We start from the raw sequence: 19,032 nt of genomic DNA, 5'->3' as shown, positions 1-19,032 counted from the left end.
AAACTGATGTTAATCACTACGCACTAAATCATCAATCCAATTCTGACATTACTCACATAATATCTCTGATGATTAAGTAAAAATAAAAACATTGATTAAATCTGAATAAACTGAGTGATTTATCCACACTATTTACTGTCAGAGCTAAGCTGTTGTTTACCACAAAAAACACTATATTAACCATCTCTCCGCTCTGATTATGAATATATATGAGTACATTGACAGGTGTCTCGGCTCATTTATCCCGTCTTGATCCAAATCCAGTGAAAATATTCAACACGCTTTTGCACGATCAGCCAGTTCATCACGGTGAGTGACGTCAGCGCGCCAGGCCCCGCCCCATGTGCGCGCGCGCCCTGATCTCCGGTCAGGTGGACGCGCGGCGCGCTCTATGTTTTGTAATCACACTGAGGCTCAGACACTGATCCAGGATCAGCTTTTATTTGCACTTTCAAGCGCTGCATAGCGGATCTCTCACAATCTGTAAAACAATCAGCAAGAGTACTTTGACGGTACCATCGTACATGACCAAAAAGCATGGTAATACTACAGTACTTTTTCGTTAATGACATACAAAATAACACAGATTAATACATAGTCGTTCGTTCTGATGTTCCTCTGCAATCACACACACTCAATTCTTCCCTGAGACTCCACTCAACTTCAAGCATCTTTAACGCAGGGGGTTTTCAATCTTTCACATGCCAAGGTGAAAAATATAAACACAATTAAAATCTATTCACAGTTTATATGGTCAAAAAGTATAATGTACGATACATCAAATATTATATGCAAAATATTTCGCTTTGATTTGTATGTTACAAACATTGTTTTCTGCTACACTTTATTTTATATTATTATATTATTTAAAATGATTTCTATTTATTTCATCCAATCTTATTTTCATTTGTTTTTTACACTTTTTCTCTGAGATTTCCCATGGAGGCCAGATTGAAAACCCCTATTCAAACACAGAGAACAGAGGATGATAAATATCAGGGAACAGATGATAAATAACCTGCAGTTACACGGAAGCCCACACTTCGAAATAGTGCAGATGTAAACAACTAACTACTGACACTATTTCTAGATGCACATGGTGAACCGATGATTAAAACACACGCATTAGACGGAATAAACAGCAGCGGATCAGAAAAATATTAATAGACATCATTAGGGTTCACACACACACAACCACACACACATACAAAATGATGCAAAAAGCAGGTTTAAAAAATACAGAACTGAAGTGGTCCAGAACTGAAGGCATCTTGTTTTCCACTAAAAATATCTAAACATTCTTTAACCAAAATACATTACCTTGAGAAGCAAAATTACATACATGACATTTTAAATACATTTTAATAAATAGAATTTTTAAAGATTTTTTTAAAGAATTATTCTCACGTCTATTAATATTGTATAAGATTATGTAATAAAAAATTTCAAATTATAATTTTGGCCGATGACTGACACCAAGCAGCTGAAAAGCATCTCTCCGCCCACACTCTCTTCTGATTGGCTGAGATTTTTGATTGATTTGATTGTGAGTGCAGTGTGCTTTCGGAGACTCCGCCCACATGCTCCTCTGATTGGCTGATATTTTTTATTTATTTGATTGTGATGTGATCATGGTTGTGCAAACCAAGACTTAATATCTGATGTCATTTGGCTTCTCAAGTAAATATATCTTAATTTCATTTTTTTTTTAAACTGAGGAAGAAGCACATTTTTTTTTGCAGTGCATGTGGTTTGAGCAGACGTCTCTTCATCGTCCTGATGCTCACGCTTGAAGCTGCTACACCACACTGCTCTTCTGCAGTTCCTCGATCAGAGCTGTGGATGGAAACACAACAATCCCAGTGTCAAATCTAGAACCACACTGTATTTCCCTGAAGAGCAGCAGAAGAGCACGACTGACCGCTGATGATTTCATCTTTGGTTTTCTGCAGCTCTTTGCGCATCTCCTCCAGGATTTCCTGTCATCAAACACATCATGCTTTAGTAAGTCAGTCTGTTCAAAAAAGAAACGAGTCGTGAGAAGGAGCTGCTGACCTCTTTGAATTTCTCCAGGTCGGATCCATCTCTGGATCCGGAGTCTCCTCCGGTGCTGCTGCCGGGCCTCGTTCTGCAAGAACCACAGACACACAGAGATCCAGTGATCAGAGACACACAGAACCCTCTGAACATGCAGAACCCTCAGAGACACCAGAACCCTCAGAAAAACAGAACCCTCCGAAACACACAGAACCTTCAGAGAAACAAAGAACCCTCAGAAACACACAGAACCCTCCGAAACACACAGAACCTTCAGAGAAACACAGAACCCTCAGAAACACATAGAACCCTCAGAAACACATAGAACCCTCAGAGAAACACAGAACCCCCAGAAACACACAGAACCCTCAGAAACACACAGAACACACAGAACCCTCAGAGACACACAGAACACATAGAACCCTCAGAGACACACAGAACCCCCAGAAACACCCAGAACCCCCAGAAACACACAGAACCCTCAGAAACACACAGAACCCTCAGAAACACACAGAACCCCCAGAGACACACAGAACCCTCAGAGACACACAGAACCCCCAGAAACACACAGAACCCCCAGAAACACACAGAACCCTCAGAAACACACAGAACCCTCAGAAACACAAAGAACACATAGAACCCTCAGAAACACACAGAACCCTCAGAAACACACAGAACCCCCAGAAACACACAGAACCCCCAGAAACACACAGAACCCTCAGAAACACACAGACCCCTCAGAAACACACAGAACACACAGAACCCTCAGAGACACACAGAACACATAGAACCCTCAGAGACACACAGAACCCTTAGAAACACACAGAACCCTCAGAAACACACAGAACCCTCAGAACCCTCAGAAACACACAGAACCCTCAGAAACACACAGAACCGCCAGAAACACACAGAACCCCCAGAAACACACAGAACCCCCAGAAACACACAGAACCCCCAGAAACACACAGAACCCTCAGAAACACACAGAACCCTCAGAAACACACAGAACCCTCAGAAACACACAGAACCCTCAGAAACACACAGAACCCCCAGAAACACACAGAACCCTCAGAAACACACAGAACCCTCAGAAACACACAGAACCCTCAGAACCCTCAGAAACACACAGAACCCTCAGAGACACACAGAACCCTCAGAAACACACAGAACACATAGAACCCTCAGAAACACACAGAACCCTCAGAGACACACAGAACCCTCAGAAACACACAGAACACACAGAACCCTCAGAGAAACACAGAACACTCAGAAACACACAGAACCCTCAGAAACACACAGAACCCCCAGAAACACACAGAACCCCCAGAAACACACAGAACCCTCAGAAACACACAGAACACACAGAACCCTCAGAGACACACAGAATCCTCAGAGAAACACAGAACACTCAGAAACACACAGAACCCCCAGAAACACACAGAACCCCCAGAAACACACAGAACCCTTAGAAACACACAGAACCCTCAGAGACACACAGAACCCTTAGAAACACACAGAACACACAGAACCCTCAGAGACACACAGAACCCTCAGAAACACACAGAACACACAGAACCCTCAGAGACACACAGAACACACAGAACCCTCAGAGACACACAGAACACATAGAACCCTCAGAGACACACAGAACACATAGAACCCTCAGAGACACACAGAACACATAGAACCCTCAGAGACATACAGAACACACAGAACCCTCAGAGACACACAGAACCCTCAGAGACACACAGAACACATAGAACCCTCAGAGACACACAGCACACATAGAACCCTCAGAGACACACAGAATCCTCAGAGAAACACAGAACACTCAGAAACACACAGAACCCTCAGAAACACACAGAACCCTTAGAAACACACAGAACCCTTAGAAACACACAGAACCCTCAAACACACAGAACCCTTAGAAACACACAGAACCCTCAGAAACACACAGAACCCTCAGAGACACACAGAACCCTCAGAAACACACAGAACCCTCAGAGACACACAGAACCCTTAGAAACACACAGAACCCTTAGAAACACACAGAACCCTTAGAAACACACAGAACTCTCAGAAACACACAGAACCCCCAGAAACACACAGAACCCTCAGAGACACACAGAACCCCCAGAAACACACAGAACCCTCAGAAACACACAGAACCCTCAGAAACACACAGAACCCCCAGAAACACACAGAACACACAGAACCCTCAGAAACACACAGAACACATAGAACCCTCAGAAACACACAGAACCCTCAGAAACATACAAAACACACAGAACCCTCAGAAACACACAGAACACATAGAACCCTCAGAGACACACAGAACCCTTAGAAACACACAGAACCCTCAGAGACACACAGAACCCTTAGAAACACACAGAACCCTCAGAAACACACAGAACACACAGAACCCTCAGAAACACACAGAACCCTCAGAAACACACAGAACCCCCAGAAACACACAGAACCCTCAGAAACACACAGAACCCTCAGAAACACACAGAACCCTCAGAAACACACAGAACCCTCAGAGACACACAGAACACACAGAAACACACAGAACCCTCAGAGACACACAGAACACATAGAACCCTCAGAGACATACAGAACACACAGAACCCTCAGAGACACACAGAACACATAGAACCCTCAGAGACACACAGAACCCTCAGAGACACACAGAACACATAGAACCCTCAGAGACACACAGCACACATAGAACCCTCAGCGACACACAGAATCCTCAGAGAAACACAGAACACTCAGAAACACACAGAACCCTCAGAAACACACAGAACCCTTAGAAACACACAGAACCCTTAGAAACACACAGAACCCTCAAACACACAGAACCCTTAGAAACACACAGAACCCTCAGAAACACACAGAACCCTCAGAAACACACAGAACCCTCAGAGACACACAGAACCCTCAGAAACACACAGAACCCTCAGAGACACACAGAACCCTTAGAAACACACAGAACCCTTAGAAACACACAGAACCCTCAGACACACAGAACCCTTAGAAACACACAGAACTCTCAGAAACACACAGAACCCCCAGAAACACACAGAACCCTCAGAGACACACAGAACCCCCAGAAACACACAGAACCCCCAGAAACACACAGAACCCCCAGAAACACACAGAACCCTCAGAAACACACAGAACCCTCAGAAACACACAGAACCCCCAGAAACACACAGAACACACAGAACCCTCAGAAACACACAGAACACATAGAACCCTCAGAAACACACAGAACCCTCAGAAACACACAAAACACACAGAACCCTCAGAAACACACAGAACACATAGAACCCTCAGAGACACACAGAACCCTTAGAAACACACAGAACCCTCAGAGACACACAGAACCCTTAGAAACACACAGAACCCTCAGAAACACACAGAACACACAGAACCCTCAGAAACACACAGAACCCTCAGAAACACACAGAACCCTCAGAAACACACAGAACCCCCAGAAACACACAGAACCCTCAGAGACACACAGAACCCTCAGAAACACACAGAACACATAGAACCCTCAGAAACACACAGAACCCTCAGAGAAACACAGAACACTCAGAAACACACAGAACCCTCAGAAACACACAGAACCCCCAGAAACACACAGAACCCCCAGAAACACACAGAACCCTCAGAAACACACAGAACACACAGAACCCTCAGAGACACACAGAATCCTCAGAGAAACACAGAACACTCAGAAACACATAGAACCCCCAGAAACACACAGAACCCCCAGAAACACACAGAACCCCCAGAAACACACAGAACCCTTAGAAACACACAGAACCCTCAGAGACACACAGAACCCTTAGAAACACACAGAACACACAGAACCCTCAGAGACACACAGAACCCTCAGAAACACACAGAACACACAGAACCCTCAGAGACACACAGAACACACAGAACCCTCAGAGACACACAGAACACATAGAACCCTCAGAGACACACAGAATCCTCAGAGAAACACAGAACACTCAGAAACACACAGAACCCTCAGAAACACACATAACCCCCAGAAACACACAGAACCCTTAGAAACACACAGAACCCTTAGAAACACACAGAACCCTCAGACACACAGAACCCTTAGAAACACACAGAACCCTCAGAAACACACAGAACCCCCAGAAACACACAGAACACACAGAACCCTCAGAAACACACAGAACCCCCAGAAACACACAGAACCCCCAGAAACACACAGAACACACAGAACCCTTAGAAACACACAGAACCCTCAGAAACACACAGAACCCCCAGAAACACACAGAACACACAGAACCCTTAGAAACACACAGAACCCTCAGAAACACACAGAACACTCAGAAACACACAGAACCCTCAGAAACACACAGAACCCCCAGAAACACACAGAACCCTCAGAGACACACAGAACCCTCAGAGACACACAAAACACACAGAACCCTCAGAGACACACAGGACCCTTAGAAACACACAGAACCCTCAGAAACACACAGAACCCTCAGAAACACACAGAACACACAGAACCCTCAGAGAAACACAGAACCCTCAGAAACACACAGAACCCTCAGAAACACACAGAACCCTCAGAAACACACAGAACCCTCAGAAACACACAGAACCCTCAGAGACACACAGGACCCTTAGAAACACACAGAACCCTCAGAAACACACAGAACCCTTAGAGACAAACAGAACCTCAGATACACACAGAACCCTCAGAAACACACAGAACCCTCAGAAACACACAGAACCCTCAGAGAAATACAGAACCCTCAGAAACACACGGAACCTTCAGAAACGCACAGAACCCTCAGAGAAATACAGAACCCTCAGAAACACACAGAACCCTCAGAAACACACAGAACCCTCAGAGAAACACAGAACCATCAGAAACACACAGAACCATCAGAAACACACAGAACCCTTAGAAACACACAGAACCCTCAGAAACACACAGAACCCTTAGAAACACACAGAACCCTCAGAAACACACAGAACCCTTAGAAACACACAGAACCCTTAGAAACACACAGAACCCTCAGAAACACACAGAACCCTTAGAAACGCACAGAACCCTCAGAAACACACAGAACCCTTAGAAACGCACAGAACCCTTAGAAACACACAGAACCCTTAGAAACACACAGAACCCTCAGGTACACTCAGAACCCTTAGAAACACACAGAACCCCCAGAAACACACAGAACCCTCAGAAACACACAGAACCCTCAGAAACACACAGAACCCTCAGAAACACACAGAAACACACAGAACCCTCAGAAACACACAGAACACACAGAAACACACAGAACCCTCAGAAACACACAGAGCCCTCAGAGACACACAGAACCATCAGAAACACACAGAACCTTCAGAGACACACAGAACCCTCTGAAACACACAGAACCCCCAGAAACACACAGAACCATCAGAAACACACAGAACCTTCAGAGACACACAGAACCCTCTGAAACACACAGAACCCCCAGAAACACACAGAACCATCAGAAACACACAGAACCCACAGAAACACACAGAACCATCAGAAACACACAGAACCCTCAGAGACACACAGAACCCCCAGAAACACACAGAACCATCAGAAACACACAGAACCCCCAGAAACACACAGAACCATCAGAAACACACAGAACCCCCAGAAACACACAGAACCCCCAGAAACACACAGAACCATCAGAAACACACAGAACCCCCAGAAACACACAGAACCCTCAGAGACACACAGAACCCCCAGAAACACACAGAACCATCAGAAACACACAGAACCCCCAGAAACACACAGAACCCTCAGAGACACACAGAACCCCCAGAAACACACAGAACCCCCAGAAACACACAGAACCCCCAGAAACACACAGAACCCTCAGAAACACACAGAACCCTCAGAGACACACAGAACCCCCAGAAACACACAGAACCATCAGAAACACACAGAACCATCAGAAACACACAGAACCATCAAAAACACACAGAACCCCCAGAAACACAGAAACCCCAGAAACACACAGAACCATCAGAAACACACAGAACCCCCAGAAACACACAGAACCCCCAGAAACACACAGAACCATCAGAAACACACAGAACCCTCAGAGACACACAGAACCCCCAGAAACACACAGAACCCTCAGAAACACACAGAACCATCAGAAACACACAGAACGCTAAGGCCTTCATTATGCTTCTGTGTCAACTCCACGGCGTAGCTACGCCGTCACTCCTACGGCGTCGTGGCCGTTTTATGGTTCTGCGTCAGGTTGAGTTGCATCGCGGTGCATCTGACCAATCACAGCCCTTGTGGTCTGCGTCGCCTCGACGCATAGTTACAATTTTTTGGAGGTGCACGTCGAGCTACGGCGGAGGGGTTCGCGGCGACGCAGAGGGGTCTGCGGGGGTACGCCGTCGATTCGACGCAGAAGCATAAAACAGGCTTTAGTCTGAAGCATGATTTACCTGCTCAATGGAGCCGCGGATGCCGGAGAAACTGGGCTCTTGTCTTGAGACTTAGGCGCTGAGTTCACCCTGTTTAAACCAGTGTGCATATCATTAATTAAACCAACTAAAAACATTTTTGTTAAGCTGAAATAAAACAAAACATCAATATAAAATAAAAAAAATAAAAAATAAGATGAAGTTCAACAATTACTATCTGAAATAAAACTAAAAGAAAAAAAACTATTTAGAAATAGTTTAAAAGCAAATCCTAATACAAATTACAAAAGCACATAATTAAATAAATAAAATGAAAATGAAAACTGACGACAAGTTTAACTGATCCTGTGAACAGACACACAGAAGAAGACGCAACTCTACCGTGAAACGGACGACGGCTTCTCCCACGGCTTCTTCACCACGTCTGCTTTATCTGAATGAGAAACAAAGTGCGTTTGAGGTCAGGATGTGAAGTGAACCGTTCAACGTAAACAGGAAGTGCGGTGAGAAGAGATTTTCTCACCTGCAGATCTGGAGTCACTGCTCACAGGATCAGCCTGAAAACAGAGATCAGAGATCAGCGTCACCATCACACACGGAGCTCCAGTGAAACACAAACACACTTACGCTGCTCGCTTCAACCTTCTTCGCCCCTGGAGTGTCCGTCATTTTTTTTCTGTAACACACAGAGAGGAAGATCTTTAAATAAGGCTGCAGATTGTCTGATGATGGTCGTGACTCATGACTGAAGTGGAGCTGCTTTATTCACCGAAACCATGATTTCAGAATGACTCGCCTCTAAACGCATATATACCAGCTAACAAAAATATGCTCAAAAAGCGGTTTGCTAACGTTCCCATGACGTTATGAAAATTTTATTTATGAATGTTCTCCGACATTCTTTCTTGGTTATGTGAACATTAAGGAAACATTCCATTGTATAATTCTTCAAACATTATGGGAATGTAACTTTTGAATGTTCTCTGAACGTTCTGAAACAAGTAGAAACATTTAAAAAACGTTTCAGAAGAAATCATTCCATGAATGATGTATAAATAACGTTTTGAGAACATTATTAAAGCCTAGATAACTGTTAAACGTTGCTGGAAGAACGTTTGTCATAACTTTGAGAACTTTCCTTGTTCACTGGGTAAAGTCCCTTTAAAGTCCCTGTATAATATTTACAACATTTGGTTTGAAACTAGCTTTCATCGACCGCCATAAAAGTACGTTCTATATAGTATGAATGTGTGTAGTATGCATGTTATCCGGAATTATTACACAGCTCTGTGGAATACTTTATTTTGATTGGTCAATCGCTCCATCCAGAGGTATGATATTCCCAGATAACAGCCGCTGAAAACAGAAACAGGCTCATCCGAGTCACTGAAGTTAGCAGCCCTATACGCTCGCTAGGAACGTTTTTTCTTCATGGAAGTTTTGCCTTTGGTGAGCTAATAAAATATTAAAACTCAGTCAAATCAATATTTTGTGTACACACTCAAAAAAATTATATGTTGGCTTAAATCATTTTTTTTCGTCAACAGGTTCCACATAACTGGGTTACGTTAAACAAACATAATTTGTTCATGTAACTTCAACATCATGGAATTAAGTCATTTTAAGCGACCCAATTTAAGTAGTCTCAAAGTGAATTTTTAAAGGCTTCCTGACATGATTCAGGTATTTTATATATTCATTCATCTATTAATATTTCATTTATTTTACTGACATAATTAAATTGATAGACTATAGTTAGCTATTTGCTAGCAGTAGGGGTGGGCGGATCGATCCTGAAGAATCGATACTTTTGATACTGACGTGGTATCGAAAAGGATCGATTCTCACATAAAAAATATCGATCAAATGTTTTTTTTAACCAGTAATTTTTATTAATTTAGAACGCAATTCAGTGCGTAAAAAAAGCTTCTACGTTTAAAAATAAGCAAATTTTAGCGGGTAATTGTGTAGGGTAGAACTATTTCTCCTAGTCATCTGGATACAAGGCGAAACCAATCAATCACAGAGAGCGTTTGCTGCTGGTGCTTCGGTCTCAGTGCGTTTGGGAAACGAAGCCTGGCTTAGATGACAGAGAAACAATCGGGAGTTATTTCGCAATAAACAAATTAAAAGTTTACATAACGGTTCAAAATGTTGACGTCAGTATGATTTGTTTAATGAAATTAATATTTTTATTCAACAAGGATCGATGCATTAAATTGATTCAAAGTGACAGTCAAGGGTTTTACACTGTTAAAAAAAATAATAATCTATTTCATATAAATGCTGTTCTTTCAACTTTGTTCATCATGAGACATTTTATGCAAAATTATTTGGTTTCCACAAAAACATTAAACTGTTTTCAACATTGATAATAATAATAAATGTTTCTTGAGCAGCAAATCAGCATATTCAAATGAATTCTCATCATGAAGGATCATGAAGACTGGAGTAATGATGCTGAAAATTCAGCTTTGATCATGTTGGGGAATCTCTTCTGTCTCATGTACAAGTCTAAGTGCTGTAATGCCAAGCAGAAAAACTAGGTCCCCGGGCATGTAAGGACAGGGCATGTAAGGACAGGGATAAGACAATGGAAAAGTATCCAAAAAACTTGTAGTAGAGATGCAGGTGTTGGGAAGCACTGGAAGAGAAACATATACCATGTAAGATGTTCCACCAATAGGAGAAGGTCTAGGGGGAGATGTTTTTAATGGTGGCGAGATTACGAGGAAGAAAACAGATAATAATACATATGTCCATTGGGTACCAACGATAAGAAAAAGGTATAAGACCTGAATGTCGACCACTGTAAAATCAGATGGCCAGCTGGCATCTCACTTTGTTGAATTGCTCAATAAAGTTGCGAGAAGCGCGTAGCGTGAGAAGCACGCCCCAGTGTGAGAAGCACACTGTTTATTAACGGAGAAGCACACTGTTTATTAACGCGAGAAGCGCGTAGCGTGAGAAGCACACTGTTTATTAACGCGAGAAGCGCGTAGCGTTAGAAACACGCCCCGGTGCGAGAAGCACACTGTTTATTAACGCGAGAAGCGCGTAGCGTGAGAAACACGCCCCGGTGCGAGAAGCACACTGTTTATTAACGGAGAAGCACACTGTTTATTAACGCGAGAAGCGCGTAGCGTGAGAAGCACACTGTTTATTAACGCGAGAAGCGCGTAGCGTTAGAAACACGCCCCAGTGTGAGAAGCACACTGTTTATTAACGCGAGAAGCGCGTAGCGTTAGAAACACGCCCCAGTGCGAGAAGCACACTGTTTATTAACGTGAGAAGCGCGTAGCGTGAGAAACACGCCCCAGTGCGAGAAGCACACTGTTTATTAACGCGAGAAGCGCGTAGCGTGAGAAACAAGCCCAGTGTGAGAAGCGCACTGTTTATTAACGCGAGAAGCGCGTAGCGTTAGAAACACGCCCCAGTGTCAGAAGCACACTGTTTATTAACGGAGAAGCACACTGTTTATTAACGCGAGAAGCGCGTAGCGTGAGAAGCACACTGTTTATTAACGCGAGAAGCGCGTAGCGTTAGAAACACGCCCCAGTGTGAGAAGCACACTGTTTATTAACGCGAGAAGCGCGTAGCGTTAGAAACACGCCCCAGTGCGAGAAGCACACTGTTTATTAACGTGAGAAGCGCGTAGCGTGAGAAACACGCCCCAGTGCGAGAAGCACACTGTTTATTAACGCGAGAAGCGCGTAGCGTGAGAAACAAGCCCAGTGTGAGAAGCGCACTGTTTATTAACGCGAGAAGCGCGTAGCGTTAGAAACACGCCCCAGTGTCAGAAGCGCACTGTTTATTAACGCGAGAAGCGCGTAGCGTTAGAAACACGCCCCAGTGTGAGAAGCGCACTGTTTATTAACGCGAGAAGCGCGTAGCGTGAGAAACACGCCCCAGTGCGAGAAGCACACTGTTTTTTAACGCGAGAAGCGCGTAGCGTTAGAAGCACGCCCCAGTGTGAGAAGCGCACTGTTTATTAACGCGAGAAGCGCGTAGCGTGAGAAACACGCCCCAGTGCGAGAAGCACACTGTTTTTTAACGCGAGAAGCGCGTAGCGTTAGAAGCACGCCCCAGTGCGAGAAGCACACTGTTTATTAACGCGAGAAGCACGTAGCGTGAGAAACAAGCCCAGTGCGAGAAGCACACTGTTTATTAACGCGAGAAGCGCGTAGCGTGAGAAACACACTGTTCATTAACGCGAGAAGCGCGTAGCGTGAGAAGCACACTGTTCATTAACGCGAGAAGCGCGTAGCGTGAGAAGCACACTGTTCATTAACGCGAGAAGCGCGTAGCGTGAGAAACAAGCCCAGTGCGAGAAGCACACTGTTTATTAACGCGAGAAGCGCGTAGCGTTAGAAGCACGCCCCAGTGTGAGAAGCGCACTGTTTATTAACGTGAGAAGCGCGTAGCGTGAGAAACACGCCCCAGTGTGAGAAGCGCACTGTTTATTAACGTGAGAAGCGCGTAGCGTGAGAAACAAGCCCAGTGCGAGAAGCACACTGTTTATTAACGCGAGAAGCGCGTAGCGTTAGAAGCACGCCCCAGTGTGAGAAGCGCATTGTTTATTAACGTGAGAAGCGCGTAGCGTGAGAAACACGCCCCAGTGCGAGAAGCACACTGTTTATTAACGCGAGAAGCGCGTAGCGTTAGAAACACGCCCCAGTGTGAGAAGCACACTGTTTATTAACGCGAGAAGCGCGTAGCGTGAGAAACACGCCCCAGTGCGAGAAGCACACTGTTTATTAACGTGAGAAGCGCGTAGCGTGAGAAACAAGCCCAGTGTGAGAAGCACACTGTTTATTAACGCGAGAAGCGCGTAGCGTTAGAAACACGCCCCAGTGTGAGAAGCGCACTGTTTATTAACGTGAGAAGCGCGTAGCGTGAGAAACACGCCCCAGTGCGAGAAGCACACTGTTTATTAACGTGAGAAGCGCGTAGCGTGAGAAACACGCCCCGGTGCGAGAAGCACACTGTTTATTAACGTGAGAAGCGCGTAGCGTGAGAAACACGCCCCAGTGCGAGAAGCACACTGTTTATTAACGTGAGAAGCGCGTAGCGTGAGAAACACGCCCCAGTGCGAGAAGCACACTGTTTATTAACGCGAGAAGCGCGTAGCGTTAGAAACACGCCCCAGTGGGAGAAGCACACTGTTTATTAACGCGAGAAGCGCGTAGCGTGAGAAACACGCCCCAGTGCGAGAAGCACACTGTTTATTAACGTGAGAAGCGCGTAGCTTGAGAAACACGCCCCAGTGCGAGAAGCACACTGTTTATTAACGTGAGAAGAGCGTAGCGTGAGAAACACGCCCCAGTGCGAGAAGCACACTGTTTATTAACGTGAGAAGCGCGTAGCGTGAGAAACACGCCCCAGTGCGAGAAGCACACTGTTTATTAACGTGAGAAGCGCGTAGCGTGAGAAACACGCCCCAGTGCGAGAAGCACACTGTTTATTAACGCGAGAAGCGCGTAGCGTTAGAAACACGCCCCAGTGGGAGAAGCACACTGTTTATTAACGCGAGAAGCGCGTAGCGTGAGAAACACGCCCCAGTGCGAGAAGCACACTGTTTATTAACGTGAGAAGAGCGTAGCGTGAGAAACACGCCCCAGTGCGAGAAGCACACTGTTTATTAACGTGAGAAGCGCGTAGCGTGAGAAGCACGCCCCAGTGCGAGAAGCACACTGTTTATTAACGTGAGAAGCGCGTAGCGTGAGAAGCGCACTGTTTATTAACGCGAGAAGCGCGTAGCGTGAGAAACACGCCCCAGTGCGAGAAGCACACTGTTTATTAACGCGAGAAGCGCGTAGCGTGAGAAGCACGCCCCAGTGGGAGAAGCACACTGTTTATTAACGCGAGAAGCGCGTAGCGTTAGAAACACGCCCCAGTGTGAGAAGCACACTGTTTATTAACGCGAGAAGCGCGTAGCGTTAGAAACACGCCCCAGTGGGAGAAGCACACTGTTTATTAACGCGAGAAGCGCGTAGCGTGAGAAACACGCCCCAGTGTGAGAAGCACACTGTTTATTAACCTCTTCCACTCTAAGGCATATTTTGGAATTCCGCCTGAATTTAACACACCCAAGTTTAAATATTCACCCTAGACACAAACATTGTAGGAAATTTAAAAAGCTAGTGTCATTGTACAGAAAACCCTTCAAATTTACTAAATCAGATTGCAAAACTTAAAAAATAGCATGGTATGCTTTTAAAATATTACGATAAACATAAAAAAATAGGCCTTTTATTTTTTTTAGAATCCTGTCTTTGAAAATCTGTGATTCAGGTACTGTTTGCTCTGGGGACCTGCTGATTATATTGTTTGACTCCACTAGGTGGCAGTATCCACCAGAAAAAAAGATTTTTTCTCTATCACATTCTGAGCAAGAGTTATTCAAATATAACCGAAGGGAGGCAAAGTGTCATTTTTAGTGTATATACGTGTCCTTTGGAATTTTCTAATACTCAAATGCAAAAAAAATTTTTAATCAAAACGCTCGAAAAATACAAAAATATCCACAATTTCCTGTCAGTCGTCTTCGTCACTTGTCATTCACTTGTTACTGTCTACTCGCCTATCATCAACAACGTCGTGATACAACATACATTCATAAAAACCGGTCGTGATCCCGCCCACCTACTCCACTGATTCGTTGGCTGATTCAGCATGTGACTGGACTAGATACATGATTGACATGTGATTGGAAAGCTGTCAACCTCAGCTTTCAACATGTGCATGATATGTATATCATCGTCATGATTAGAGGACGCTTGCACGTTTTGATGATGATGTGTAGATCGCGTGTTTCTCCGGTCGAGTGCTTTTTGTGTTCTCGACATCCGCGACATAACAGTGGATTATTTACCAAGAGGAGCTCACAGAAAAGTACAAATGGGCTCATTTGAAAGAAAACATCCTAGGGTAAAAGATGATATAGAGTTTGTGGCTGATTTTAGCTTAGAGCACCTGTAATCGAAGTAGAAATGAGACGTTTGTCTTTGTTTTTTCACTGTAATCATATTTTACTGCCCGATTCTTTTGGAGATAATGTGAACTATGATGTTAAAACAATAAAACAAACTACACAGTCACATTTCTTAGAATGAGAGCTTTCTTTTGATGTATGATTTTCCTGTTTTGTGAAATACGTAAAAAATACATATTCATATTTACATTTCTGCATCGCCATTTTGGGGGAGGAGCGATTTTGTGACGATTGTTTTTTAAAGCTTTATATTAATTATTTGTGTTCCATATACACACATACAATTATATTCTGTGTAAAGATGAGATTTTAAGATTTAAAATGATACTATATATGGGGTGATAGTATCTCCAGAAACATAAAAAAAAAAAAATTTAAATATAATGACGTCGCTCTTTTGCCCGCCCACGGACGATCAGAGTGGAACAGGTTAACGCGAGAAGCGCGTAGCGTGAGAAACACGCCCCAGTGGGAGAAGCACACTGTTTATTAACGCGAGAAGCGTGTAGCGTGAGAAACACGCCCCAGTGTGAGAAGCACACTGTTTATTAACGTGAGAAGCGCGTAGCGTGAGAAACACGCCCCAGTGGGAGAAGCACACTGTTTATTAACGCGAGAAGCGCGTAGCGTGAGAAACACGCCCCAGTGTGAGAAGCACACTGTTTATTAACGTGAGAAGCGCGTAGCGTTAGAAACACGCCCCAGTGGGAGAAGCACACTGTTTATTAACGCGAGAAGCGTGTAGCGTGAGAAACACGCCCCAGTGTGAGAAGCACACTGTTTATTAACGTGAGAAGCGCGTAGCGTGAGAAACACGCCCCAGTGGGAGAAGCACACTGTTTATTAACGCGAGAAGCGCGTAGCGTGAGAAACACGCCCCAGTGTGAGAAGCACACTGTTTATTAACGTGAGAAGTGCGTAGCGTGAGAAACACGCCCCAGTGCGAGAAGCACACTGTTTATTAACGTGAGAAGCACGTAGCGTGAGAAACACGCCCCAGTGCGAGAAGCACACTGTTTATTAACGCGAGAAGCGCATAGCGTGAGAAACACGCCCCAGTGCGAGAAGCACACTGTTTATTAACGTGAGAAGCACGTAGCGTGAGAAACACGCCCCAGTGCGAGAAGCACACTGTTTATTAACGCGAGAAGCGCATAGCGTGAGAAACACGCCCCAGTGTGAGAAGCGCACTGTTTATTAACGTGAGAAGCGCGTAGCGTGAGAAACACGACCCAGTGTGAGAAGCACACCGTTTATTAACGTGAGAAGCGCGTAGCGGGAGAAACACGCCCCAGTGCGAGAAGCACACTGTTTATTAACGTGAGAAGCACGTAGCGTTAGAAACACGCCCCAGTGTGAGAAGCACACTGTTTATTAACGCGAGAAGCGCGTAGCGTGAGAAACACGCCCCAGTGCGAGAAAAACACTGTTTATTAAACGTGAGAAGCGCGTAGCGTTAGAAACACGCCCCAGTGCGAGAAGCACACTGTTTATTAACGTGAGAAGCACGTAGCGTTAGAAAACACGCCCCAGTGCGAGAAGCACACTGTTTATTAACGTGAGAAGCGCGTAGCGTTAGAAACACGCCCCAGTGCGAGAAGCACACTGTTTATTAACGTGAGAAGCGCGTAGCGTGAGAAACACGCCCCAGTGTGAGAAGCACACTGTTTATTAACGTGAGAAGTGCGTAGCGTGAGAAACACGCCCCAGTGCGAGAAGCACACTGTTTATTAACGTGAGAAGCACGTAGCGTGAGAAACACGCCCCAGTGCGAGAAGCACACTGTTTATTAACGCGAGAAGCGCATAGCGTGAGAAACACGCCCCAGTGCGAGAAGCACACTGTTTATTAACGTGAGAAGCACGTAGCGTGAGAAACACGCCCCAGTGCGAGAAGCACACTGTTTATTAACGCGAGAAGCGCATAGCGTGAGAAACACGCCCCAGTGTGAGAAGCGCACTGTTTATTAACGTGAGAAGCGCGTAGCGTGAGAAACACGACCCAGTGTGAGAAGCACACCGTTTATTAACGTGAGAAGCGCGTAGCGGGAGAAACACGCCCCAGTGCGAGAAGCACACTGTTTATTAACGTGAGAAGCACGTAGCGTTAGAAACACGCCCCAGTGTGAGAAGCACACTGTTTATTAACGCGAGAAGCGCGTAGCGTGAGAAACACGCCCCAGTGCGAGAAGCACACTGTTTATTAACGTGAGAAGCACGTAGCGTTAGAAACACGCCCCAGTGCGAGAAGCACACTGTTTATTAACGTGAGAAGCACGTAGCGTTAGAAAACACGCCCCAGTGCGAGAAGCACACTGTTTATTAACGTGAGAAGCACGTAGCGTTAGAAACACGCCCCAGTGTGAGAAGCACACTGTTTATTAACGCGAGAAGCGCGTAGCGTGAGAAACACGCCCCAGTGCGAGAAGCACACTGTTTATTAACGTGAGAAGCACGTAGCGTTAGAAACACGCCCCAGTGCGAGAAGCACACTGTTTATTAACGTGAGAAGCACGTAGCGTTAGAAAACACGCCCCAGTGCGAGAAGCACACTGTTTATTAACGTGAGAAGCGCGTAGCGTTAGAAACACGCCCCAGTGCGAGAAGCACACTGTTTATTAACGTGAGAAGCGCGTAGCGTGAGAAACACGCCCCAGTGTGAGAAGCACACTGTTTATTAACGTGAGAAGTGCGTAGCGTGAGAAACACGCCCCAGTGCGAGAAGCACACTGTTTATTAACGCGAGAAGCGCATAGCGTGAGAAACACGCCCCAGTGCGAGAAGCACACTGTTTATTAACGTGAGAAGCACGTAGCGTGAGAAACACGCCCCAGTGCGAGAAGCACACTGTTTATTAACGCGAGAAGCGCATAGCGTGAGAAACACGCCCCAGTGTGAGAAGCGCACTGTTTATTAACGTGAGAAGCGCGTAGCGTGAGAAACACGACCCAGTGTGAGAAGCACACCGTTTATTAACGTGAGAAGCGCGTAGCGGGAGAAACACGCCCCAGTGCGAGAAGCACACTGTTTATTAACGTGAGAAGCACGTAGCGTTAGAAACACGCCCCAGTGTGAGAAGCACACTGTTTATTAACGCGAGAAGCGCGTAGCGTGAGAAACACGCCCCAGTGCGAGAAGCACACTGTTTATTAACGTGAGAAGCACGTAGCGTTAGAAACACGCCCCAGTGCGAGAAGCACACTGTTTATTAACGTGAGAAGCACGTAGCGTTAGAAAACACGCCCCAGTGCGAGAAGCACACTGTTTATTAACGTGAGAAGCACGTAGCGTGAGAAACACGCCCCAGTGCGAGAAGCACACTGTTTATTAACGCGAGAAGCGCATAGCGTGAGAAACACGCCCCAGTGTGAGAAGCGCACTGTTTATTAACGTGAGAAGCGCGTAGCGTGAGAAACACGACCCAGTGTGAGAAGCACACCGTTTATTAACGTGAGAAGCGCGTAGCGGGAGAAACACGCCCCAGTGCGAGAAGCACACTGTTTATTAACG

General features: G+C 45.3%; 1 protein-coding gene across 2 annotated transcripts in view; it reads right to left on the bottom strand.

Annotated features, from left to right (window-relative positions):
- Positions 1 to 425: 425 nt before the first annotated feature.
- Positions 426 to 19,032, bottom strand: part of vaspa (vasodilator stimulated phosphoprotein a) — a 56,013-nt gene continuing 37,406 nt past the window's right edge. For both annotated transcript variants that reach the window (XM_077243856.1, XM_077243857.1), the window contains 7 exons: positions 9,157 to 9,205; positions 9,053 to 9,086; positions 8,911 to 8,962; positions 8,551 to 8,619; positions 2,056 to 2,128; positions 1,922 to 1,979; positions 426 to 1,836 (listed from right to left, as the gene is read on the bottom strand). In XM_077243856.1, coding sequence (XP_077099971.1) covers positions 1,799 to 1,836; positions 1,922 to 1,979; positions 2,056 to 2,128; positions 8,551 to 8,619; positions 8,911 to 8,962; positions 9,053 to 9,086; positions 9,157 to 9,205 — 373 coding nt within the window. In that variant the 3' untranslated portion in view covers positions 426 to 1,798. The remainder of the gene's footprint in view (positions 1,837 to 1,921; positions 1,980 to 2,055; positions 2,129 to 8,550; positions 8,620 to 8,910; positions 8,963 to 9,052; positions 9,087 to 9,156; positions 9,206 to 19,032) is intronic.

The sequence above is a fragment of the Siphateles boraxobius genome, unplaced genomic scaffold, assembly GCF_051911475.1.
Source record: "Siphateles boraxobius isolate OS27281-9 unplaced genomic scaffold, OSU_SipBor_1 25, whole genome shotgun sequence".
NCBI lineage: Eukaryota > Metazoa > Chordata > Actinopteri > Cypriniformes > Leuciscidae > Siphateles > Siphateles boraxobius.
This window is presented reverse-complemented; position numbering and strand designations above follow the sequence as displayed.